This window comes from Scardinius erythrophthalmus, assembly GCF_964197995.2.
Source record: "Scardinius erythrophthalmus genome assembly, chromosome: 14".
Taxonomy (NCBI): domain Eukaryota; kingdom Metazoa; phylum Chordata; class Actinopteri; order Cypriniformes; family Leuciscidae; genus Scardinius; species Scardinius erythrophthalmus.
Window position 1 is genome coordinate 17,706,259 of NC_138234.1, and position 27,144 is coordinate 17,733,402.

A 27,144-nucleotide genomic window follows, 5' to 3' on the forward strand; every position below is an offset into this window, starting at 1 on the left:
TTAGATTTAGAGACTTCCATCATTAAGTGCAGCTCAAGCAGTGACTCAGCAGTACGAATTGGAAAAATGCACTGCAGGTGCTCGGCTCTTTCAGACGTTGCCAGGTCTTAATTTAATGCCTTATCCCTCAGTGTACCTCAGCAGCAGCTGTGCGCACCAACACAGGCCAATGTTTACTGAGCACCACACTATTGGCATACTGTAAAGTGATATTTCGCAAGGACATCCCAGAAGGAAATAAGTCATACGTCAGTTCACTCAGAAATCAAACACTTGCAAAGTAAAGAGTTGCATTTATAAAATGTTTATTTTCTGAACCATCTTTGTGATAGAAAAAATACATGACAACATTCCTTCTATTACCAACAGTAACTGTCACGTAATCTCTTGGAATCAGTCAACATCCGTAAGGACCATCATGCGATTCCATCATCAATTAAGCACCTTAAAATGATAAAGTACCAGCCACTCTTTAGCGTAGAAATGTGCGTTTTATACATAATTAGTGATTTTAATTCTCACCCCCAGCCTTAAACTGTTATAATCTACATTAATACAACCTCCAAAACTACCATACCAGGCTATGAAATGTCTTTTGCATATCTTTTTTTCAAAATGTTTGCTTGTTTAAATACAATGCGTTTAGTTTCAAAAGCCTGTTTCCAAGCCGGTATCCAGCTTGCGCAAACAATATCAAGGGATGTTAGCTGGGGAATTAAGGGTGCTTGTAAACCGGCGTCAGGTACAAGTCTTTTTTTCAATCCGGGGAATTAAAAATGCACGGAAGCCACCAGGGGCCCATTTGGCTTCAACCCCTGCTGCACCCTCTTGTGAACCTTTTGCGGTCCACCGGCGATGAATGGAGTAAACTCTAGTTGGTTTCAATTCCCACAGCCGCCTATACCAATTTCCTTCTTGTACCTGTTTGTTAGAGTGTTCGCTTTTCGGGTGAGCTTCGACAGTACGGTGTGCAGTCCGGTTAGATGAAAATGAAACAGCTTCTCCAAGTCCTCATCGTTCGGTTCGATGCGAGACACTTCCAGGGATGTTGTCACCCCATGCTTGTCCTTGCGCCTCTCGTCGGCTTGAAGCACGCCCCATTCGATATCGTTCCTTATTGATTTGAGGAGCACATAAGAGCCGTACATGTCTCCATCCTGGAAGGTGTTCACCTCTTTCTCCTCCTCCTGGTCCAATGGGACGTCCCTCAGCAAACTTGGCACCATGACCGTCTGGTCCATGTTGTTCACGGCACCAATAAACCGGTTCATGGAATTGAAGAGAGAGTTTTTTTGGTTGTAGGAATCGCAGATTTGCATCATATTTGCTTTCTTGTTGACCTGGAGGGCTCAAATGCAGAACGAGGCTTTAAGGCTCTGTATAAAAAAGCAGCAGATGTAGTTATTCTTGGGCTGGACGGTTCAGGTAGATCTAATAGTGGTTTATCCACTATTATTTGGGTCCAGGGAGTGCTCAGATCCCTTGTGCGCTTCAGAAGAATGAGTTTTTGAAAGCGCAGGTGGATTTAAAGCAAGGGTGTGGCTTCCACGCGTCAATCAAACGTGTAACCAGGTCGTAACCGGATAATGTGACCTGAAATAACATAGATGCGTGAAAGATTAGGGGTCCATGCACACAATATTACATAATCAAAATAAATCAGTGTGTAAATAAAAGATAGGTAGAGAAAGCAAGAATTATAAATAATACTATTAGCCTACTAATCTTTCAATAATATTTGCAATGATTTGGAATGAAACTGTTCAATTGTTTTAAGTATTTAGTTAAACTAAACCTGCTCTATTTAAATGTGTATTAAAGAAATGTGATCTGAACGTGATCTATTCGCTTCCTACCACTCCTTGATTTTCTGGAGGAAATGCCGGCCGGCAAACTAGGCGTCAATCTATCGAGACTAACAAATAATATAAGCTTCTAAAAACCCACCTTTGCTGATATTTATCCTCTCTTAAATTCGAAAAGATCCGGCAAAGTCCAAGGAAACCGGCGATAAAGTCGCTGAAAGATAACACTCGTCTAGCAACCAACCGAGGGTGAGGCCGCATGTAGCTCTGTGGCGCTTATGAATATTCATGAGACGAAGCATCAGCCCACAACCGCTCAGCCGCTCTAGTCCAATCAGAAACCAGTTGCTTAGTTCATCCAGGAGGACGGCGCCTGTCAACAGCCAATCACAGGGAAGAAAGGAAATCCGGCAACGTGCCAAGCCTGCAGCTCACTCACGGTCAAAGACACGACAGTTTGAAAGAAAAGGAGAGTGTACGAGGGAACTACCGGACTGATGAAAGTACCTTACTACTTGTACGTTAGTGACAAAAAGGTTTATTCAATCGATTTATTTTCACTTCGGAGTTTTTTTTAAATCCAAAACAGGGTTTATATAGAACAGGCCAAGTTGTATTTTGGCTTTAAATGCAGAAACAGAAACAGTCATAAACTTTCGACAAAAATGAAACTGCTGTGCCTCTTCACATAAGAAAGGCATTTTATAAAAGATAATAGCCATTTAAACTGGTGTTATTTATTTTATTTTTTTTTTTTTTAAGAGACCTAAATACACAGTCTGTACTTCTGTACAAAATACACGGTCAAATATGCTTCGTTTATTTGTTTAAAAACGTGCTAAGGTTATTCCTGAGGTGAGGAGACTGAATGCAAAGCCTGAACTGATCAGTGGAATTATGCAAATGCGAACTTGCAAATATTATGTAATATGTGCTATTATATTTAATGACACATGGGAAAGGGTGAAAGTCAAAAATCAAATGCAGATATAATTTAGAGAAAGTATTTGTACGCTTAAGGCACTTTTTCAGTCATTGTTATGTGTAGCCTAATAACATCAAGGGAACAAGTGGAAATAATTGTAGAGAAAGATAGTAGGGTACAAGAGGACACGTCACAAAATGAAGTTTGTTTGGGTTTTAAGTGATAAAACAATAGACAAACTGTTCAAAATGAGAACAAAACGTGTTGGATTCTTGGTTTTCAAAGGTTAGTGGAGAATGTTCTGTCACCAATGTCACTGTCGGACATTAGATAGTGGGACTTAAAGGGATAGTTCACCCAAAAATGAAAATTCTGTCATCATTTACTCGCCTTCAAGTTGGAAGTCAATGTGGTCCATCAACTGTTTGGTTTCCCATATTCTTCAAAAAATCTTCTTTTGTGTTCAACAGAAGAAAGAAACTCATACAGGTTTGGAACAAGTAACGTTAGCCTAAATGACGACTGAATTACAATTAAACTATTCCTTTAAGTGTTCAAATATTTTTGGGGGCCACAATAAGATCTGCTGATGTTCTCAGATGACACAATATCTGCACTAAGATCCATGTTTGCATGGGCTTTCCCCGTTCACGGAGGTCCCCTGTCGTTGCGGTTGCGTCCCCGTTACGTTTTTCAACAACATCGTGGTGCCATCTAGCGGTCAGGAAGGGAATAAGAAACCTGCTTTCAAACCGTGATAAAACAAGCTTTCACATGATCCCATGGGAATCCATCCATCCATCCATCCAGTTCAAACAATAACACGCACATTTCAAATAATGACAAAACAGAAGCTGGTAACGACGAAGAACCATTTTATTCATAGAGATCACGGTTGTTTACAATATCAACGTACATTTTGTTGGCATGCTAGCTGGTGGTGCATTTTAAAAAGTTTTATTTTTATTATACAAAGTATAGTAGTACTCCGCTCGTCTATTTGAAGATGTGTAGTTCATCACGTGTTTTCAGACTATGAATTCTGGACTCTAATACTTAATGACCCATCAACACATGGGGCAGCAGCAGAAATGATTGTTAACATATTAATAATATTTATAAGTCTGTATGATAATAAAATTAATGATCAATGAGAAAACCATACAAAACAGCAACACAAAATTAAATTAAAAAGGACAGATGCACATTGACACACGTAAATATGGAATTCGTTACCCTACTTCACAGAACGATTCGAAATTAAAGCCAAAGACTGCAGCGATTTCTACCACAAATTTACATAAATAAACAATAAATAAACAACAGAGGTCACTAAAGCCTGGCTCATGTGATAATAGTGATGATTCTAGAATTCCTTTGATTCAGACCTCCAGAAAATCTGCGTTTATTCCTCTTTATATAGAACTGTAAATCAAATTTCTCCAGCGTTTTAACTAGACATCTGTTTTTAAGAGCTGTTCTCCTGCCAGCATAATCACTCTACCGTGACCATTTTTTTAAAACTTTTTACTTTTTTCCATTTGTCTGTGATCTGGTTGTACGGAGCCCCTAAAGGGACGTGGTGGCGGAAAAATATGGGATGGGAGAGGGAAAAAATATTTCAATGATTTTGCATTTTTCTCAAAAGTTTTGCGAGTGAACGTAAAAGCATTAAACATTTTTTTAACCTTATATATATATATATATCCATCACCATGTCCCTTCTAGGAGCTCCATATGGTTGTGATTGTTTATAGTGAGTAATATATATATATTTAGTATAACATTTTAATTTTTTTTCAAACAATATAGCATCCTTAGAAATATCATTTTTGTCATACCAAAATTCAAATTCGTTCATATTTCTCATGCAAATATTAATCTGCTTGAAAATAACAGAAAATTCTCTGAGCTGTAAAGCAAGAACATCCTCAATGCTGAAAGAGATGCTCTGTGTGATTACATTCTTACAGAAAAACACCACAAAATAAAAGCAAACATAGTGTGTCACAAGGTAGATATGGTGTAAAACTGTAACTACAATCCATAAACGGTGGAATTTGAGTGTTTAGTCAGTACTCTGAAACATCTACCACTAGTTGTAATGTTCACACATTAGTTTGAACTTATTTAAGTTCTGTATGTGGCAGAAAATTGCTTGTTTTTGGCTTTCACAACAAGACAAAATTGAAACTTTTGACTGTACATGATTATGTCGAGTCACTTTAAACCCGGCATTGAGACATTGAGCAAAAAATTGAATCCAAATCATAAAGACAAAAAAAAAGCCATTTCTGAGATAAACCCCTTTGCCAAAGATTTTACAAAAGCAACAACAACAACAAAAACATCTTGTCATCTGTGTGTTTTTTTTTCTTCTTTTTTAAAAGTTTTTCCTCCCGAAACAGCACGTAACTAACAGATCTGCATTGAAGTGACTTTTTAGGGGTCAAGTAACACCATGCCCTAGCCTAGTGTGCGAAGTTTTGAATGTAAAGTAATTGCTATGCCAACACTGAGTAAAAATACTGTGCAAAGCCACAAAATAGCCAATCAGAACATACACAGCTATCTGGACCAATGAGATTTCACTGTGGGCGGAGCTACCAAGTGCAACGTGACAAACAGGAACTAAGCTGACAAAATGGAAGATAGCTAAGAAAAAAAATGCCTTCTCAACCAAACATTTCATAATTAACTATCAAATCACTCAAGTCGCGTTTATGTCCAAACCAAGTATTAAGTAATGTATAGAAATAGAAAATTCTGTGCAAATTGACAAAACCACAGCTAATCTGAACATATTTGATACACAGCTAGAGAGGGATTGAGATATCGATTGCGAGAGGTTAGGACGTGGTGTTACAGAAACTCTGCTGACTGCAGTTGTGGTGTGCGATGGTGTTCGCATGCAAGGTTTTTGTACAGTAAAGTAAAATACAGGAGTGCGTCTTAAAACCATTTCCTTTTCCTCGCTAACGTTGACGTTCCGAAGGGAGAGGCTTTGGTCATCATGGCACAACTGCATAGTTAAGGAATGACGGAAGGGAGAAAAAAGAAGGCAGGAAAGACAGAATGAAAGATAAAAGCAGAGAGAGAGAGAGAATATAAAAACAGATGAGAAAGAATGGAGTGTGCTAGCATTTTTGGGTTGCTTTCCCTTTCCAAGGTGTCGTACGTCTTTGGCGCCTGTAGAAACGGGGGAAAAAGAGGTTTAAACATTTTCGATGACAGGAACGCAAAAAAAATGCTACCTTCTAAGAAAACTACTGAAAATATTGTATTTAACATTAAAAACTTTGTCTGATATTGGTATTTTTATGCTTATTAGAGCATTGAGCTGTTAGCTTAGCTGCACATTACCGCCAAACTCAAACTGAAATGAATGCTTACAAATTCATGTGCTATCAGAATTCTCGTACATAAGAGTTTCCTAGTTCACCTGAGCACACGCCGCTACACCATCTCGTACTGATTGGCAGTGATGAATCGTGACAGACAGCAGGCCAACAGCATCCCGATCAGCTGAAAAACACACATGCGCCGTTACCATGGTAAAACTATTTTCCAGAGCTTCTTTTGCTCCCTCTGCCAACGTAATTGCTAATTAAATTAAATTGTGGTAGTCGTTACTGCCGGCTGCTCTGCTGGGTTTACAGTTCGCTCTCTCCGCGCTCAAGAAATTCTAGTTATAATCATAATGAATGTTTACTGATTCCCATTTAACCGAGCCAAAAGAATTCCACATGCGCTACGCAAGATTAGACGTATTAGCGGGGCCGCGTCTCTAAGAGATGTCATTGATTCGGGCCGCCCGTGTGCTCGCAGATAACATTTACAGTTCAATTAGCATGGTGTGTGTGCGTCAGAGGGGTCGAGGTGTTCCTCTGTGCCCCTTTGGACCCATTAGTGCGGATGGAGAGATATCTGCATAATGGTCCCGAGGCGGAAGCGTGAGTGACAGAGGGCCTGATTGTGTTTGAAACGGCACGTTCGCTAGCAAACCCCAGCTGCGCCACACGCTCGGCTCCCGCATGTGTGTCTATGTGTGTTTACTAAATGAGGGCTGGGAAAACACAGACAGCCCGGGGTCGGCGTTCACCGCGGGGTTGTCATGGCAGCGCGGCTCTCGCTCCAGCTTTTAGATGTGAGCGCAAGCGGCGCTACCGAGTGACTCATTTCGACGGCGTATAGCGCTACACCTGTGTGAGACAACACCAGCCAGCTGTTCAACTCGCTTCGGCTGTAAACGGAAAACAGATTGGAGTAAATATTAGCTTGCAAACGCCTCAGATGTGATTATGGCAACTCAGCGAGAAGAAAAACATTCCTGTTTAAGTCTAGATGAAATTAAAGGTAATATTAGATAATAAAATAAACCAATTGCATAGGTTTGGGGCGGGACTATCTGTTTCGACCAATCAAGAGGTCATTTACATATACATATCAGCGATCATTTACATTTAAGGCTTAAAAAATGCAAAACTATGGAAACTTGTTTCCGCCACCGAATAATAAAATACAAAAGGTAATTGCAACCTTATTTTGTCGGAATTGCGATTTTATTTCTCGGAATTGCATTTATATCTCAGAACTGCAACTACATTTCTCAGAATTTCGACTATTTCTCATAATTGCGACAATATATCTCAGAGTTTATTTCTCAAAATTGCGACTTTATTTTGTTGGAATTGTGACTTAATTTACCAGAATCGCGACTACTTTGTAGGAATTGCAACTTTATTTTGTTAGAATTGCGACTTTATTTCTCAGAATTGTGACTTTATTTTGTCGGAATTGTGACTTAATTTACCGGAATTGCGACTATTTTGTCAGAATTGCAACTTTATTTTGTTAGAATTGCAACTTTATTTCTCAGAATTGCAACTCTTTCTCAGAATTGCGAATTTATATCTCAGAATTCTGACTTTATAACTTCCATAAGCTTCCATATACAACAAAAGAGTAGAATATTAAAATAAGAGTAGGTTTTTTAAAGTATTTAAAATAAAAATAAATTGTTTAAAGTTTTTTTTTTTATTATAAGTGTACAACATTTTTAAAAAGTAAAAATAAAGTATTTAAAATAAAAGTATAGAATATTTTTAAATGCTTAAAAAATAATAAAATTCATTTCAGGTATTTTACAAGTTCCTGTCTCCACAAATAGTGTGAGTAAAAGCTGTAAATAGCCTTCATCCTACCTGCGAGAATGCAATTCCAAATGTTACTCCAGCGATAATGCCCATGTTAGTCTCAATAAAGGTCGTCACAAGCTCATAGCAGCCCTGAAAACAAAAGAATCCTTATAAATAGATGAAAATAAAGACAGTCAGCCTGTGTGTTTGTGCGAGTGTGTGCGCGTGTTACCTGCTGATAGACTTTGGTGGGCGCTATGGTGGCGTTTCTCAGGTCTGAGGCGTTGCAGTCGGAGATGTTAGCGCAGCAGCTCGGAGGAAGTCCATTCACAGGGTAATAAACACTGGAGAACCAGCTGGTGTAGTTCAGAACACCACAACAACGCAACTAAAGACAGGAAATACAGTGAGAGAGAACAACAGGTAACAGGAGATCTATCTGCCTAACAACCACCCAGAAAATCTTAGTTTCACCCTAACAATAACCCGTAACACCTTAACAACTCCCTAGCAACTACCTGGCAACCACCCATAACATTCTTGCAACTGCCTAACAACCACCCAGAAATCTCAGAAACGCCTTAGTAATAGGGTGGACGATATGACCAAAATCTTATATCACGATATGAGTAATTGTTTTTCAAGATAACGATATAAATCACAATATCATTCTTTTAGATTTAAAAAAGTTTTTTATGTCAACATTTCTGATACATTCTGATAATTCTTGTCACCATATTCAATATAAAAAAAAAGTAGAGTAAAAAAACAAACAAACTTACTGAAGACAAGTAAACAGTGATGAAATAAGAACAAAGAAACTAATTACAACCATATAGGAAAACAAACTACAATAGAACAAAGACACAAATGAAATATACCGACCTGAAAAACTTCAAGCACTAGAAATAAGAAACACTACAGAAATTGTATAAAGTAATCAAATAAAAAAACACAGCATACACATCTAGAACACCCTTGCAACTGCCTAAAAACTACCCAGAACATCCAAGCAACAACATTTGCATCACCCTAGCAACTACCCAGAACACCTTAGCAACTGCCTAACATCCACCGAAAATATCTTAGCAACCCCTAGCAACTACTTGGTACACCTAGCAATACCCTATTCAACCAAGAACTCCCTTGCAACTACCTAACAACCACTCATAATATCTTAGCAACACCCTAGCAACCACCCAGAACACCAAAACAATGCCCTAACAAGAACACCTAACAACTTTGTGACCACCCAGAACACCTTGGCAACGCCTAGGAACCACCAAGAAAATCCTTACAACTGCCTAGCAACTATCCGGAATACCTTAGCAACACCCTAGCAACTACCCAGAACATCAGCTATCAGTCTATCTGACTGACTATAACCTCTTAATACTATTTTAAACGTTCAGTCAAGGCTTTATTCAGCCAATATGAAAGTTTATCATTATAAACTCTCCTTTTTATAGTTTTTAATGCTGATTATTAAAAAAAGAATCACATTAGATAAACTGATGTTAACCAGTGTTTGAACGTACACTCCTCTGGACTTTGTCCACCGCAATGCTTCTCTCATCCCGGGTGTTATAGTTCTGAACAGCTTCGTTGTACGTCCTCAGAAAGGTGCCTTTGATCTGAGGGAACACACACACACACACACACTCCATCAGATGTCACCAGAACAAGGCCTCATACAGCGAGACAGATGGAGATCCCCACTGGAGAACCTGCGCGCGCACGTCTCACCTCATGACGGAAAACAAAGCCCGAGATGCCAGCGACCAGCTCTGCCAGGAAAACCAGAGACAGGAACATGGCGTACTACAGACAGAGAGACACACATTAGGGCCGTCACTTGATGTCCAGTGTAAAATCTACTTCCTGAAGCTAAACCAGCAGCGAGCTCTCACCAGTTTGAGCATCCATGGACTCCCACGGCACGTGGCGAAGCATCCGAACAGCCCGAACACGATGATCGTAGTCCCGGTCCCGATGAGCACGTAGGGAGCATTGGTGGAGTTTTCAGCGATCAGAGAGATGTATGGACCCAAAATGAATTTCCCCCATAATCCCACAGCCAGCAGGACCGCCCCCGTGATCTAGAGAGAGAGAGAAAAAACAAATGAACTTTAATTGTTAAACCCTTCTGGTGAGTACTTGTACAGATTTGCTACCATCTAGTGGACAACACGTGAACATAGCAAAACAATTTGATCACAATATGGAATAATCAATAATGACATTAGCCTATGTGTTTGAATATTTTATTATAATGACACCAATTTTAATAATTTGCCAATTTTTTAGTAGCAGCATTGGTATTGTTAAAATATTTAACTATTAAAAGCAATTTTCTATCACTGAAATAAAATAAAGCATATTAGTGCTGTCAATAATCGCATCTAACATAAAATGTTGTAAAAATATACACACATATCTTATATATTTACAAACTTTATGTTAGATGTGATTAATCGTGATTAATCGATTTGACAGCACTAATTAAAAATGAGATGGCCTTGTTATAAACTTGTTATAAAATGGCAAGTATTGAAATACCAAATTGTAAATAAAAAATAAAAAACGAAAGCTAAATATAAAAAACTAATACAAATGACAAAAAAAACATACAATTATAACAAATAACATACAAATATTAAACTTTTTGTTTTTAAATAAATACTTTCATGTTTTATGGAAAATCATTTAAAATAATTTAATTTCAAATCAATATCTCTAATGTCCTTAAATCTGTAACATTAAAATGTTCAGATTTGTTGTGTGCTGTTCGCATATGAAACTGTTGTGATTAGTTTGACTAGTATTCTGAAAGTTTAATATACACTCATTGGCTTAAATAATTGTATTAATACATGAAAATAAATTATTTTTTTTGGTAAGATCTTACATAAAAGCACAAATGTAACTTTTATTTCAGAGATTTGGCTTTTTTTTTTTTGAAAAGACATCACAAAAGTTGTTTTCAAGATTTAGAAATATATGTAAACATTTTTCAAATAAGATGTTTTCAGAAAGTATCTCTTAAAAATAAATGTAGAATAAAAGTATATACATTATACAAATGTATATATAAAAGTGTACAATACATGTGTAAAATTCCTGATTATAAATAAAATGTTTCAATATTTTGTTTAACTCATTCAAAGCCTAAACTTCAGTAAATGTATTGATACATTTGTTTATTTATTTTTTCTAAAAAGCAATTTGTTGGGCCTACATTTTAACCACACTTCAAACAACTGTGCAATTGTGAGTTTAGTGTGTTAACCAGAAGAGGGCGCTGGTGTATTTCTCCATCACTAGAAGGTTCTATGAAACGGCACTCATTGAGGGGTGGCGGGATGTCACGTAATACAGTATACGATCTACATCGGCCTAACTGTTTAACTCTTCTTATTAAAATAACCTAAATAAACCTCATGAAAGATATGTATGTATCTAAGCACGTTTCATTTCTCCTGCACAACACACAAAATATAAAAAGAGCAGACAAAAGATGACAACACAACAAAATTAGCTTACATTTAAGAAAAAAAGATGACAACACAACGAAAATAAGATATTTCTCTCTCTTAGAGATCTAGACCGTTACAAGGCTTTCAATTACAAAATGTACCATGGTAATACCATGTTTTAGACACCATGTGCCATGGTAATCTCACTAATCTGGTAAACATGCTAATCTTGTAGAATTAGCATATTCAAATGCTACGTTGTTTGCATGATATTTGAATATGCTAATCATTCAGGTTATTGAGTTAATTATTTTAATCATCTTTACTTCAGAAACTAGGAGAAATAATTGAGTCACGGCTGTTGAGATCATTCTCTCAGTGTTTATTAAGTTTTTATCAGCAGTCTGGAAGGCCGGCGGGAGAAAGTCGCCTTCGGCTTGTGTTGAACCAGTTTAGACGGCTAGTGGACGGATCACAGATTCAACATGGTGGACTGAACATAGATCAGCAGGACATTTCAGCATGAAATCATCACTGAAATATTGTCTAAACTGTCCTGACTAACATCCACGCATCCGACATGAGCATTAGCGTGGTGCTAGCGAGCGCACACAATGCTACCCACAGAAATGGCCATGAATATGTGAACCCAACATCCTACTCAGAACAGCAGCGCTATAAGATGCCGTCAGCTTGCCACCTCTAATAGAGTCCTAGCTCTCACGGATGTGCTAATGATGGTGTGAAGAGCTGTAGAGGCACCACACAACCCAAAACCTAGCGAGCTGCTGTCTTGATGTTTACTGTCTCCATAGGCAGCTCCCTTCTGAGGCAGCATCTAAACAGGTATCTTATAACAGAGTAATTAATGCTCTACATGGGCAGCATCATATAAATAGAGTTTGTGTTAGCATGTTGCTAAGCTAACAGTGCAACACAATGATACTCAAATTGACCAAAAATACATAGCAAAATATACATAAACATAGGCAAGTATGTTAAATACTGCCACAGTACTTTTTGTCATTAGCATGTTGTAAGCTAACAGTGGAACGCAAAATTTAATTAGTACAAACAGTCTAGCAAAATAAACATAGCAAACTCAAGAATTGTTATGCTAAATCCCGTCACTTTTTTCATTAGCTAGCATGATACTCTAAATACAGCACACTAAATTGGCTAAAATTATCAATTATTAATTAGATTTAACGATTTGGACGTTGTACCATGCTTTGTAAGACATATGCCATGCTAATACCACATTTTCCAAATATAGCTTATGAAAGTGTATTAAAATCAGATCCAAAATATCGTCCCAATATTTTTTTATGGTAACAAGTTATCAAAAGTATATTTTTTTTGTAAGTGGATGACGCAATACTCGAATTAGCAAAAAGAAAAAATACTGCACATACAAATATTGACTAAATACATGTTATTTTATATGTTATACATGTTACTTTACATGTTAAATACTGTTTTTGGGGCCTATACCATGCCAAGACCACATATATTAGCTGAAATAATACATTTTTCATTCAATTAGAACATTTTCTTTGGTCGACAGTTGCACGTCTATGATGCATAAAATGCTTTCTAGGTAGACAGCACACTAGGTTTGAGAGAGCTACATAGAGAGAGGTACAGAAAGTTTTGTCCATACTCAATAGTGCCACCATCTTGTCATTCAGACCATGTCCACCATCGCACAGAGGACACAGTGTCCCGTCTCCATCTCACACTGAGACACAGAGAGACGGAGAGAGAGAGGACGAGAAAGTGCACAGATGGTGTGACTCATCAGGGATTCGAGAGAGAGAGAAGGGTGAAGAAACGGTTCTAACTTTCAGGAACGAAAACGTAAAGTGTGAAATGCTTTAAAATCCCTCGATTACTCTTTGACAGAAAGCTCTACTGTCTTTCATTTAAAAGCTGGAGATGTGTGTCACCCACACACAGATGTATTTGGATCGGGTTCCTTTGTCCATTATGATGATGATCCTAAAATTAGGCAAAATATAATGTATTATATGACTTGTAGCTTTCATTTTATTTTATTTTTTAGGTTGAAATATGAGTCATCTCATGAGACAGAAACGAAGCGCTATATACATGCATCAAGACGCAAAACTACATAGAGGAGCAGAACTTGTGTGTTTCAGTGTAAAGACTGGCAGAAGAAAACGTTTATTGAGCAGAAGGATATACATTATTCATCCGTACTTCTGTCATCCTCTCTGTCTTAGCCATGTGTCTGTTAAATAAAGCCATGAGAAAACCCGCAAGATCACTCCACGAAACTTTAAAAAGACAAAAACAACAACTAAACTACTAATGCACTTTCTTTTCGAGGTTTCATCAGTTCATGTATTCCCTGGGAATCAAAGCCATGGCCTTGGTGTAGCTTGGAGTCAGTTTTCACTTCCCGCTGGAAGAGCCGACATTAAACCGGATCTCAGCCGCACGTTTCTGAACATCTCAGTTAGGAGACGCTTTCTGTCTCATGACACGAGCATTTGTCTGCTAACGAAATGTGAAGCGTTCATTTCTTCAAATGAATGGCAAATTGATGCGGCTCGGCGGCGTTCGTCTTTGATATGTCAGCGACGCCTCGAGTTACACACAATCTAGAGCTTAAAAAAGACTAAATCTATTATAGCTCTCGTCATTGAGGAAAAAAACACTCCACGACAGCAGAAGAGGCGGCTGCCATGGCAACGTTTCAATAGTGACATGTAAATTTGATGCTTTCCTTTGGCGTTCTCAAATATGCATATGCATTTTCCAGTAAATATTAAGAATCAGGGAGCAATACCTGACATAAATTAGCATATAGAGTCAGAATTCGCTCATTTTTACATTTACACAGTGGCTACAAGTTTCACTTTTTAAATTCTTCTTTTTTTAACAAAAACAATTAAAAAATAAATAAAAACTCACACTCATAATATATTTACCAATATTTATAAATAATATATGCTCAATAAAGTTCAGAAAACGATACCCACACCTTCCATTATTCCCATTTTGCCTGTTTCCCAGAGTAGTATATAATTTTTTTATAAAGTTTTTCTAAAATATTTTTGTTTTTATATGAAAAACTAAAACCTAACATTATACAACGACAGTATTATATATATATATATATAATATTATTATATAATTATATATTATATTATATATATATATTTATATATATTTACAGGGACGCGGAGAAGAGCGAGAGAACAGGGACGCGGAGAAGAGCGAGAGAACAGGGACGCGGAGAAGAGCGAGAGAACAGGGACGCGGAGAAGAGCGAGAGAACAGGGACGCGGAGAAGAGCGCGAGAACAGGGACACGGAGAAGAGCGAGAGAACAGGGATACGGAGAAGAGCGAGAGAACAGCGATGCGGAGAAGAGCGAGAGAACAGGGATGCGGAGAAGAGCGAGAGAACAGGGATGCGGAGAAGAGCGAGAGAACAGGGATGCGGAGAAGAGCGAGAGAACAGGGATGCGAAGAAGAGCGAGAGAACAGGGATGCGGAGAAGAGCGAGAGAACAGCGATGCGGAGAAGAGCGAGAGAACAGGGATGCGAAGAAGAGCGAGAGAACAGGGATGCGGAGAAGAGCGAGAGAACAGGGATGCGGAGAAGAGCGAGAGAACAGGGACGCGGAGAAGAGCGAGAGAACAGGGACACGGAGAAGAGCGAGAGAACAGGGACGCGGAGAAGAGCGAGAGAACAGGGACACGGAGAAGAGCGAGAGAACAGGGACGCGGAGAAGAGCGAGAGAACAGGGACGCGGAGAAGAGCGCGAGAACAGGGACACGGAGAAGAGCGAGAGAACAGGGATACGGAGAAGAGCGAGAGAACAGCGATGCGGAGAAGAGCGAGAGAACAGGGATGCGGAGAAGAGCGAGAGAACAGGGATGCGGAGAAGAGCGAGAGAACAGGGATGCGGAGAAGAGCGAGAGAACAGGGATGCGAAGAAGAGCGAGAGAACAGGGATGCGGAGAAGAGCGAGAGAACAGCGATGCGGAGAAGAGCGAGAGAACAGGGATGCGAAGAAGAGCGAGAGAACAGGGATGCGGAGAAGAGCGAGAGAACAGGGATGCGGAGAAGAGCGAGAGAACAGGGACGCGGAGAAGAGCGAGAGAACAGGGACACGGAGAAGAGCGAGAGAACAGGGATGCGGAGAAGAGCGAGAGAACAGGGACGCGGAGAAGAGCGCGAGAACAGGGACACGGAGAAGAGCGAGAGAACAGGGATACGGAGAAGAGCGAGAGAACAGCGATGCGGAGAAGAGCGAGAGAACAGGGATGCGAAGAAGAGCGAGAGAACAGGGATGCGGAGAAGAGCGAGAGAACAGCGATGCGGAGAAGAGCGAGAGAACAGGGATGCGAAGAAGAGCGAGAGAACAGGGATGCGGAGAAGAGCGAGAGAACAGGGATGCGGAGAAGAGCGAGAGAACAGGGACGCGGAGAAGAGCGAGAGAACAGGGACGCGGAGAAGAGCGAGAGAACAGGGACGCGGAGAAGAGCGAGAGAACAGATACGGAGAAGAGCGAGAGAACAGGGATGCGGAGAAGAGCGAGAGAACAGGGATACGGAGAAGAGCGAGAGAACAGGGATACGGAGAAGAGCGAGAGAACAGGGATACGGAGAAGAGCGAGAGAACAGGGATACGGAGAAGAGCGAGAGAACAGGGACGCGGAGAAGAGCGAGAGAACAGGGACGCGGAGAAGAGCGAGAGAACAGGGACGCGGAGAAGAGCGAGAGAACAGGGACGCGGAGAAGAGCGAGAGAACAGGGATACGGAGAAGAGCGAGAGAACAGGGACGCGGAGAAGAGCGAGAGAACAGGGATGCGGAGAAGAGCGAGAGAACAGATACGGAGAAGAGCGAGAGAACAGGGATGCGGAGAAGAGCGAGAGAACAGGGATACGGAGAAGAGCGAGAGAACAGGGATACGGAGAAGAGCGAGAGAACAGGGACACGGAGAAGAGCGAGAGAACAGGGACGCGGAGAAGAGCGAGAGAACAGGGACGCGGAGAAGAGCGAGAGAACAGGGACGCGGAGAAGAGCGAGAGAACAGGGATGCGGAGAAGAGCGAGAGAACAGGGATGCGGAGAAGAGCGAGAGAACAGGGACACGGAGAAGAGCGAGAGAACAGGGACGCGGAGAAGAGCGAGAGAACGGATACGGAGAAGAGCGAGAGAACAGGGATGCGGAGAAGAACGAGAGAACAGGGATGCGGAGAAGAGCGAGAGAACAGGAATGCGGAGAAGAGCGAGAGAACAGGGATACGGAGAAGAGCGAGAGAACAGGGACGCGGAGAAGAGCGAGAGAACAGGGATGCGGAGAAGAGCGAGAGAACAGGGACACGGAGAAGAGCGAGAGAACGGATGCGGAGAAGAGCGAGAGAACGGATATGGAGAAGAGCGAGAGAACAGGGATGCGGAGAAGAGCGAGAGAACAGGGACGCGGAGAAGAGCGAGAGAACAGGGATGCGGAGAAGAGCGAGAGAACAGGGATGCGGAGAAGAGCGAGAGAACAGGGATGCGGAGAAGAGCGAGAGAACAGGGATGCGGAGAAGAGCGAGAGAACAGGGATACGGAGAAGAGCGAGAGAACAGGGACGCGGAGAAGAGCGAGAGAACAGGGATGCGGAGAAGAGCGAGAGAACAGGGACGCGGAGAAGAGCGAGAGAACAGGGATGCGGAGAAGAGCGAGAGAACGGATATGGAGAAGAGCGAGAGAACAGGGATGCGGAGAAGAGCGAGAGAACAGGGATGCGGAGAAGAGCGAGAGAACAGGGACGCGGAGAAGAGCGAGAGAACAGGGATGCGGAGAAGAGCGAGAGAACAGGGATGCGGAGAAGAGCGAGAGAACAGGGACACGGAGAAGAGCGAGAGAACAGGGACGCGGAGAAGAGCGAGAGAACAGGGACGCGGAGAAGAGCGAGAGAACAGGGATGCGGAGAAGAGCGAGAGAACAGGGATGCGGAGAAGAGCGAGAGAACAGGGACACGGAGAAGAGCGAGAGAACAGGGATGCGGAGAAGAGCGAGAGAACGGATACGGAGAAGAGCGAGAGAACAGGGATGCGGAGAAGAGCGAGAGAACAGGGATGCGGAGAAGAGCGAGAGAACAGGGATGCGGAGAAGAGCGAGAGAACAGGGATAAGGATGAAGAGCGAGAGAACAGGGACGCGGAGAAGAGCGAGAGAACAGGGATGCGGAGAAGAGCGAGAGAACAGGGATGCGGAGAAGAGCGAGAGAACAGGGACACGGAGAAGAGCGAGAGAACAGGGATGCGGAGAAGAGCGAGAGAACGGATATGGAGAAGAGCGAGAGAACAGGGATGCGGAGAAGAGCGAGAGAACAGGGATGCGGAGAAGAGCGAGAGAACAGGGACACGGAGAAGAGCGAGAGAACAGGGATACGGAGAAGAGCGAGAGAACAGGGATACGGAGAAGAGCGAGAGAACAGGGATGCGGAGAAGAGCGAGAGAACAGGGATGCGGAGAAGAGCGAGAGAACAGGGACACGGAGAAGAGCGAGAGAACAGGGACGCGGAGAAGAGCGAGAGAACAGGGACACGGAGAAGAGCGAGAGAACAGGGATACGGATGAGAAGGAGAAGCGAGAGGAAACAAGAGGGCGCAGGAGAAAAGCAATCCTGCTCTTTGCATATCAAATGCCTGATCAAAGCCGCTGTTGTTCTGTGGCCTTGAATCTGCTCAAAGGGAACAAGTGTGTGTGTGTGTGTGTGTGTGTGTGTTACCACAGCACCAGAACAATTACAGGCTCTGCATTCAGCATCTCCTGCTTGATATCACATCTCTGGTTTCAAATAAAGTGATGCTAAATTCATTAGTTACTGACACTCAAATCACTGACATCACTGGCCCTAATCTAGATCACATGATGGATGAAAAGAGTTGAATCAATGTAAGGGCTTTTAAAACTAGGGTCAAAAAATTGTGTAAAGGGTAATAAATACATAAAAAAATAAAATCATAAGGGGATCATAAAAAAATAGGTAAATCAATAATAAATAAATAAAATCACATGGGCATCATCAATTAAAAATGTAAAATAAAATGTTTATTACAAGGGCATTCAAAATAATTTATAAACTAATTTAATAAATACATCACAAGGGGATCATAAATAAAAGTCACTAGGGGGATCATAAATAAATTATAAATAGATTTAAAAAAATCACAAGTGGATTATAAATAAATAAATAAAAATGCTAAAATAATTTAATTAAATGTATATGATTGAATGCATTAAAGGGATAAATATCAGGAGTTTTCAAACTGGGATAAAAAAAAATACTATTATTTAAATATTAAATATTTAGTGTTATATTAAAATGACAACATGTTGTTTCTAAAATTAAATAATAATAATAATAATTATATATAGCCTATATATATAAGTGAAATGTATTAAAATGACTAATTATAATAATATACAATTTTTTACCTTTTTTTCTTTCTATTAAATTGATGTCATATCTTTTTTTAAACACTATTAATGTCCAAATCTCTGACCCTCAAACTGTTGAAAGAACTGACCCCAGAACTTCAACTCACTGATTCTAAACTGAAACACAACATCAGATTTGTCCTTCATCTTACTTTCAACCAACTTTCCAAACCTCAGCAGTCTTTTGTTTCATAAACAAGTCTCATAATCCACAAAGAGCATTAAAAACATCAGTCACACACTGAACAGACTGAAAACATGAGCGATCCAATCACATCATCACTGCAAGAAGATCCCACAACTCAGCAGAAACTATTAATGCTGTTAATTTCAACTCCGGGATGGTCGGGCAACACGAATGTTCATCCAACCGTAGAAGATCGGTATCCACGGCAACAGTAATCCCCAATACTGTCTGTAGCCTAATCTCAATCCACCGATGTCAAAACAAACAGACTTTCGAGTCCGACTCTTCTGAGGCCAATATCTTTAATAATTGAACCAATATCTTTTTTTTGTGTATTAAATGCCTTTACATTCAAAAAAGCGACAGGTGGGGGAAGAATAGCCGTCACAAAAAGGCTTGGTTTATGAATAATAATTAGGTTATGCACAAATAATTTAATATGGTATAATTTAATATAGTATTTTACAGTATTTTACAGTTTCGATAAATAAATTGTGTATATCAGGGGTTTTCAAATTTAGGTAAAAAATAGTGTAGAAAAAAGGTCAAATAAATAAAATCACAAGCTGATCATATTAGATCATTTAAAAAATTAAACCAAGGGAATCAAAATAATAACTAAACTAAAAGTAAATCACAAGGAATAATAATAAAATCAAGGAAATAATAAATAACAAAATAAATAAATAAATAATAATTAAGTCACAAGAGGCTAATAAGTAATTATTCACAAGCAGATCATAAATAAATAAAAATAAAATCACAAGAGAATAAATAAATAAAATCAATGGAATCAAAAATAAAATTAGTTACTGTAAAGAGTGTGTGATCGACTGCCGACATCTTTCTTTATGACTCCTAGATGTCTGGCTGATACACAATGCTTTTCTTTCCCCTATCAACAGACTGTGAGAGTTTAGACACGCACGCACACACACGCACACGCACGACTCCCAAACAACAGGTGACATGACAATCACATCAGCTCTGTCTGTGACTCTCTTCTATTCTCACATGTCACGGCAGGGTTTGCTGCTGTGGCACTTTCTCTCTCGTACGCTCAAGCTGGGAAAAGCATCTGGTCGCACAGGGGGTCCGGGACAAAAAACACAGAGAGACCCCAGAACAACAAAGCTCACAGTCGGACACTTCCTGTCTGACGTCCATCTATGAGAAAAGATCCACAGATTGTCGCTTTTGCAGTTTTTTTTTCTCAGTAATACTGTCTTAACTGTTATTTTATCTGTTTTCTAGTCATTCGTGTAGATAAATAATACTAAGTAAAATTGTATAAATATATACAATATATATCTAAATGTTTAATTAACTAAACTAATTGAAACTATTAATTCTAATTTAAAATAACACTTTTTGTACTAAAAATATTAAAATTTTTTCATCTTCCTTGTTCTAGCTTGTACTATTCTAGACAACATTTGAAAGTTTAGCCTATATTACTAGCACTTCTCATGTTATTACCTCTATATTGTTTTCACTATAAGGCCGTGTGTCCACCAAAGCGTTTTTACTCGCGGCTGGCGTGTTTTTTCAATTGTTCTCAATGGGAGCGCCGCGTTTTTAAAACGCCATGAGCGTAACGAGGCGCTGAGCGTCTTTTTCATGCTGAAGCGCTGAGCGTTCGGCGTTTTTTACTGGTCGCCGAGAGTTGAAGAATGTTCAACTTTTGGTAAAACGCAGCGCTCATCACTGTCACTTTTTACCCAACCGTCCAATCACAGTAGAGGAGGGGCGGGACTAATACCACACCGACCAACCGCGTCCGCCACATGATTCTGCTTGTACAACGTCAACAGATGACAACAACAAGCAGAATAACGGAACAAAATCAAGAGCCAGATAAAATACATTACATTGTATTGAAATTTTAATATAGAATCAACACAGAAACAAAATATGTGTGAAATGAGATACTAATAAGACTTTCGCGGATATTCCGTATCATAACAAGTGTCTCGGTCTCAACCGTCTCAACTGAAAATACGCTGCGCTGCCAAAACGCTCTCAAGCGCCCACAGCTGAGCGTTTTTAGCAGAGCGCCTAGCGTTTTCAGCTGGCTAATAACGCTTTGGTGGACACACGGCCTAAATCACATGTTCTCCTCATTCGTAAGTTGCTTTGGATAAAAGTGTCTGCAATTTGAATAAATTTAAAAGTGAATGTTGCAAAATTACTACGTGGTTAACCCCTTGCGACACCCTGTTTGAAACCCCCTTTTATTAACTCTTTTCCTCCAGCAATCCATGTGTTTTCACTGTTAAACGGTAGGGGGCGCTATTATGCATCTTCTGAAAAAGTACAGAGCATCCAGTTAAAAACACAAGCAAAGAAGAAGCAGAAACAAGAGATAGAAGCATTGCTTACGCATATGTTAAATAATGCGATCATCAAAGATTAAACAGCATATAGATCAAAACTGCCAAACGTTACTGAATGAAATGTCGACAAAGGATGAAGTACAGGACTGTGAAGCTTTGGGGGCGTTGATAGACTCGATACTCAATACAAAAACACAATTTTCTCAGCTTTTTGTTCAAAATGTTGTTTCAAGAGTTTTTGTAAACCACTTACGACCCTTTGAAGATCCCTTTTATTAAAGGTGCAGTATGTACAATTGACAGCTAGTGGTTGAAATGGGTACTGCAGTCCAAATTCAAAATATTGAAGAGTTGGTTCCCCGCCCCCTCCTCCTCAGACTCGACGCTCACACAGGTTTGCCAGATTGAGGAAACGCAACAAGAGCGAGTGCATTGACAATGGAAGGCGACGTTTTAATATGCTACCATTTATAGTGATTTAGATGGATGCTAAGGATGCACTGATATGAAATTTTTGGGCGATACCGATAACCGATGATTCTTTGTATTTGAAAGCCGATAACCGATATATTGGCCGATAAACCTAAAATCCAATTTTTCTAATAATTTTTAAGAGCTTGATACAAAAACAAAAGTCTCACCATTAAAAGCCATGTCCCAAACGCACAATTATGATGTTCTCGTTATAATTTTATGTAGCCGATATGACAGACTTGAGCTGCACGTTGCACATTACCGTATTTTCCTTTTTTTTAAAAGTGATTTCAATCATATTTCAAGCAATTCAAAACCATCATGTTGATCAGTGCACATCTGAAGTGTCTCAGCTGAAGGAAATAATACATTATTTATCAGCTTTAATATATCTGCCAAATTTTCTTATTAGGCAGATAACAATAACATTAAAAATGAACCGATATCGGCCGATACCGATATGGTGGCCGATATATCATGCATCCCTAATGGATGCCGAGGCTTTTTTAGGTTAGGTAGAATCTGCTATCTCTGAGGGTTTGTTTGCTGGCTTCCATCGCTATGCGCAGTGTTTTCCGCCAACTGGCAACCCAGGGTGTCGAAATACTATTGGGTGAACTGGCAGTGGGCGGGATCACACAGACCAAAACAAAAACAGACATTCTGACACAGAAAGCACATTTCAAAGTAGAATAACTGGCTGTAACATTGCTTTTCAGAAAAACAAGTATGTAAACTTAACATGTTTCTTAAATATCTACAAACATATTATGGTATTTTTATGCTTTACAATAAAAAAAATACATACAGCACCTTTAAATAACAAAAAAAAATCATACATTAAAATTTTTGGTGAACCACTTTCGGCACCATGTTTGAAAACCCCTTTTATTTATACACAGTGCACACAGTAGCTGTTAGAGATGCGCGGATGGGCTACTATTTCATCCGCAACCGCATCACAAAACTCATCATCCGTCCGCCATCCATCCGCACCAACGTTTTTGACCAATTTTCAAAACCACACCCGCCCGCCATCCGCTAATTGTATGTATACATATATTTTTCATTTGATTAGTTCAACCGCCCGCCACCCGCCCGAATTTAATTAAAATATTATTTTTCGTCACGTCATCCGCCCAATCCGCCCGAGTCCGCGGCTGTAACCGCCAACCGCGCATCTCTAGTAGCTGTGATCAAATTCACTCATTTTCGCCCACTTTCCCTATATAGTGCAGTTTCGTATATATGTTCAGTGCATATGTTAAACCCAAAAAGACTGACAATCACATAAAGTAAAATCCCACAATATTACCATAATCTATCTTGTTTTTCTTCCCTTCTTCCTAAGAGTGTTGTCATACTTGAACTGTGCCGGCTCAGTTTGAGGTGGTAATTTTCCCTTGTCTTCCACTCCATTGCTCTCTCTCTCTCTCGGCCATTAGAGTGCCGTACATCATCATGATCCACTGCGGCTCGTCCATAAGTGCTGTTTGTTCTGAGAGCGTTGGTTAGACGGCCCGCCGCAGGTTTAATGGCCGTCTACAGCTGTCAGAGGCGCTGGCCTTTCAGCCTCATTCTCTCCTGCTCCGTTTCTGGGAAATGTTGGATCAAAGTCCGCGGAAACAGCCAGCGACTATATGACACTGTCTCGCGGCTAAAAGGTCCATCTCATTATTCACAGAGTCAACTGACAGGGAAATAGAGGCTGTCGGCGGCTTAAATCAGAACGATATGTCCAACACTAAATTGACTGTCTCTGGCAGTTAGCTGGAAACAACGGACGGATGCATGGATAGATAAAACGGAGGAATGGTGAAAAATTTAAGTGGAAACAGAAAGAGAAAGAGATAACTTTTTTCTGAATATTGGAGTATTTTTTCCCCCCACTGTGCATCTGTTCAACAGTGCGGGAAATGAGAACGCTAATGCTAATGGGGGAAACGGTCTATTTCCGATGCCATCTCATTAATACTAATGACCCTAAGTAACAAACGTCACCACGTCACTTTGTTGTGCTATGAACACAAACAATTATAATGGTTGTTTGAGTAAAAAATCTAAAAATCCTTAAAACAAGGTCATTGTGAAAAAAGTGCACTTAATTGTATTGAAAGTGCACTTGTATAGACCCTTTTACAGTTGGTAAACACGGTGACGTATTTGTGTGGGCGGAGCTTAGCTGGAGGCAGAAAGATCCCTCTGGCCGCTTCACTAACGTTAGTTTGCAAGTTTTGTTAGCTTGTTTTATAACAATGACTGGAGAAAATCCGATTTTGTCTTAATGTGCAAGGTCACTCACTGTCCAGGATGCCGATTGTTATTTGCAAAAGTTAATTTTAACGGACGGAACCAGATGACCGTACACGCTCAGTCAATGGTCGAACTGACAGGATTAACGTTAACGCTACCTCCGGTTGAGTGGCCTGACTTCTACACCTACCCGATAGAGAAACCGAGGGTAAAGAGAAACTGAGGACATATAAATATATTTAGATGCCTATAATATAACTATGTGCTGAATGGTCATGTAAAGACGTGTGTGGTGCGATCCGCAGTTCTGCCTAGCCAGCGCCAAGACGACAACGTAAAGAGTGACACTACGGTGCAATTTTAATGATATGAATATTTTCTAGAAATAAAAATTCCAGATACAGCATACTCATTTTTCATTGATTGTTGCACCCAAGAACACAACAAGATGACTTTTAATAATAAAAATAATAATTTAAGCTCCTTATTATGTAGCCGAATCTGTGCTGGTTTGTATTGGCCGCCTCCAGTTTTCCGTTTGTTTTGCCTCCAGCTAGCGCCGTGATGTAGGCGCAAAAGGGGTCTATAGCCTACTTAAAATCTTAAAAGTAATTTTTTAAATAACTACTTGCAGAAAAAATTAAGGTAACTTAAGTGTACTTAAAGAGTAGCCTACACTTCCATTAACTCACTTTAAGGGTTAGTTCACCCAAAAATGAAAATGATCCCATAATTTACTCACCCTTAACGTACGTAAGTCTAGTTCCAGCAGAAGAGTGACCTTTGACCCGACGCAAAGTTACTCAACATAACAGCTAATACAAATAAGTTAGCAAAACAAACAAGCAACAAAAAAAGATTGCTGTTCAAAAAATGAAACCTGTGCTACATGTAAATCTGCCGCTATGTGCCGCTAACACATCGCAAACATTTACCCATGCTAATCACAAACACAAGCATCTAGCATGTGATTATGAAATTATATAAAGATCTACTTAAGTATGTCAAAAAGCACTCTAAAGTTAATCTAATTTCATTTAATTGCAAATAGCATGCGATTAAGTGTCTGAAAATGTTACATTCAGTTCAGACTTAAATATATATAGGCTATTATATTTTAAATATTTTCTAGTATATTATTTAGGAAATCATCATTAGCAAATGATCTCTCAAAATTTTGTTTAATGTATGCTTCAAACAACAACAATAATGGGGTGGGGTGGTTTCTTTTAGGCTTTGTTCAATAAGCAACCACTAGCAAATGCATAGCAATGCACTAAAAAACCACAACTTAGCAATAGCACACTAGCATTGTTTTTTACAGGCTAGCATTACTCACATTTTCTGTGTAAAATGTAAAATCTAGTTTAAAATAAATCCAGGATAAGGAAATAATACAGACTCTTTCTCATTGCCTCAATATGTCGGAAAATTCATGCTAACTGCTAGGCAACAACTCAGATGATCCTAGCATGCTCAAAGTTACTCAACACAACAGCTAATACAAAAAAAGATGACTGTACAAAAAATGAAACCTGTGCTATACGTGTAAACCTGATGGCATTGTGCTACTAACACAGTGCAAACCTTTCCCCATGAGCGTAAAGCTGCTAATCACAAACACAAGCATCTAGCACCACGACTCAAGCTAGCGGCTAATAATAGCATCTCTTTCATTAACAGGCCAGTGTAAAACTACTCACGGTGTCATTCCAGGATAACAGGACCTTAAGACAGGAATTCCAGTCACCTTGAAATTCCACAGTCGGGAACTAATTAGGAATATTCCAGGAATGCAGACCGGAGAGTCTTTTCAAAGTGTTGAACTGAGACTTTATGGAGATGTTTAATTATGCAAGTCAAAGACATTACAATTCATATACTCTTTTAAAAAATGGTTTTATTTATTACCCAAATTACTTTTCTTTTTTTTTTTATCAGTTGTTAATTGACATTTGGACATGGACATTTAATAAAAAGCACTTATTTCTTTCCTTCAGAAATCCTTCTAATATGTTGATTTGCAGCTCAAGAAACATTTTATCAATGCTGAAAATATTGCTTCATATTTTTGTGGAAACCGTGATACATTTCTTTCCAGGATTCTTTGATTAATTGAAATGTTCTTTTCTGGGTTGGCTTTCTCTTACTGGTTGTCACTGTCAGCAGCAACATTATGACTTCCCATCCATCCACACACATAATCAAAGCATAGCCTATCGTTCAGACTTCCAGACAAGGATTAACCCAAAAAAAAAAATCCCTCATCCACCATTAAACGCCCTCAGCACAACACCAAACAGGATATTACTGGAGGACACAGACACTTTTAAACGACTTTAGGCAACTGAAGATTAATCACGGTAATAAATCAATATCTGAACCTAATGAGTGTAACTCACAGAATCAACAATGGGAATATTTGGCCTTTGCAATCCTCTATCAAATTTCCTTGCCAACAAACTCACCCAGAACCAATCAGACCCCAATTCAATTTCATTTCCATTTGAGGTTGAATCTTCCTTTCTGATGGGTCATGCCATCCTCAAGAGGATCTGAAACTGCAATAATCAGACGCTCTTTTAGCTTTTGTTCCCTTACTGTTTACAAAACCACAATGAGTGTTTGATGCAGATAATAAATGCAGAGATCTTGTTTCCTAGCACTTAAGACCAATCCCAGCGGAAAAACGTGTTTCTGTTCTGGATGTTTACCAAACTGGAGTCTGAAACAGGCTGAATGCACTCGTGGGAATACACTGATTCCTGAACCATTTTGGGGTTTGAAACATTCTTCATTCTTGATTTTAGAGAAATATGGTCTATTTGGGGTATTGCACTGATATAAACGCGCCTCTGATGCTCCTCACCTGTGAAGCGGGTATCATGGATGAGCACCTGGTCAGCTGAGAGTCAAGAGTGTCTTAAGCTTCCTTTAATAGGATTCAAGCCTGGATTATACCAACCCAGTCATTTAGAGAAGGGCTACGGATCTGTGAAGATTTAACTGGCTGAGCCGTATCACTTTACAGGACTCATGAATTAATGAAAACAGAAAAGTAATACTACTGTACTGTAT

At 39.8% G+C, this 27,144-nt stretch overlaps 2 protein-coding genes across 3 annotated transcripts in view; both read right to left on the reverse strand.

The window, feature by feature from the left end:
* Window positions 1–288: 288 nt before the first annotated feature.
* Window positions 289–1,462, reverse strand: mid1ip1b (MID1 interacting protein 1b). The gene has a single exon (XM_081384179.1). The coding sequence runs from the start codon at window positions 1,320–1,322 to the stop codon at window positions 882–884; it is 441 nt and encodes a 146-aa protein (XP_081240305.1). The 5' UTR covers window positions 1,323–1,462; the 3' UTR covers window positions 289–881.
* Window positions 1,463–3,589: 2,127 nt separating this feature from the next.
* The window catches only part of tspan7 (tetraspanin 7), a 31,890-nt gene continuing 8,335 nt past the window's right edge, over window positions 3,590–27,144 (reverse strand). Inside the window, exons 1-8 of one of the 2 annotated variants that reach the window (XM_081385331.1) lie at window positions 23,129–23,271; window positions 9,779–9,967; window positions 9,615–9,689; window positions 9,407–9,502; window positions 8,101–8,256; window positions 7,935–8,018; window positions 6,173–6,255; window positions 4,531–5,919 (exon numbers count right to left, since the gene is read on the reverse strand). In XM_081385331.1, the coding sequence (XP_081241457.1) occupies window positions 6,187–6,255; window positions 7,935–8,018; window positions 8,101–8,256; window positions 9,407–9,502; window positions 9,615–9,689; window positions 9,779–9,967; window positions 23,129–23,131 (672 nt within the window). In that variant the 5' untranslated portion in view covers window positions 23,132–23,271 and the 3' untranslated portion in view covers window positions 4,531–5,919; window positions 6,173–6,186. Of the gene's footprint in view, window positions 5,920–6,172; window positions 6,256–7,934; window positions 8,019–8,100; window positions 8,257–9,406; window positions 9,503–9,614; window positions 9,690–9,778; window positions 9,968–23,128; window positions 23,272–27,144 lie in introns of those variants that run through there. The other variant, XM_081385330.1, reaches the window with a different exon arrangement.

What these genes read in the sequence shown, in the direction of transcription:
- mid1ip1b (XM_081384179.1), bottom strand. Translation starts at nt 1,322, where the DNA reads ATGATGCAAATCTGCGATTCCTACAACCAAAAAAACTCTCTCTTCAAT.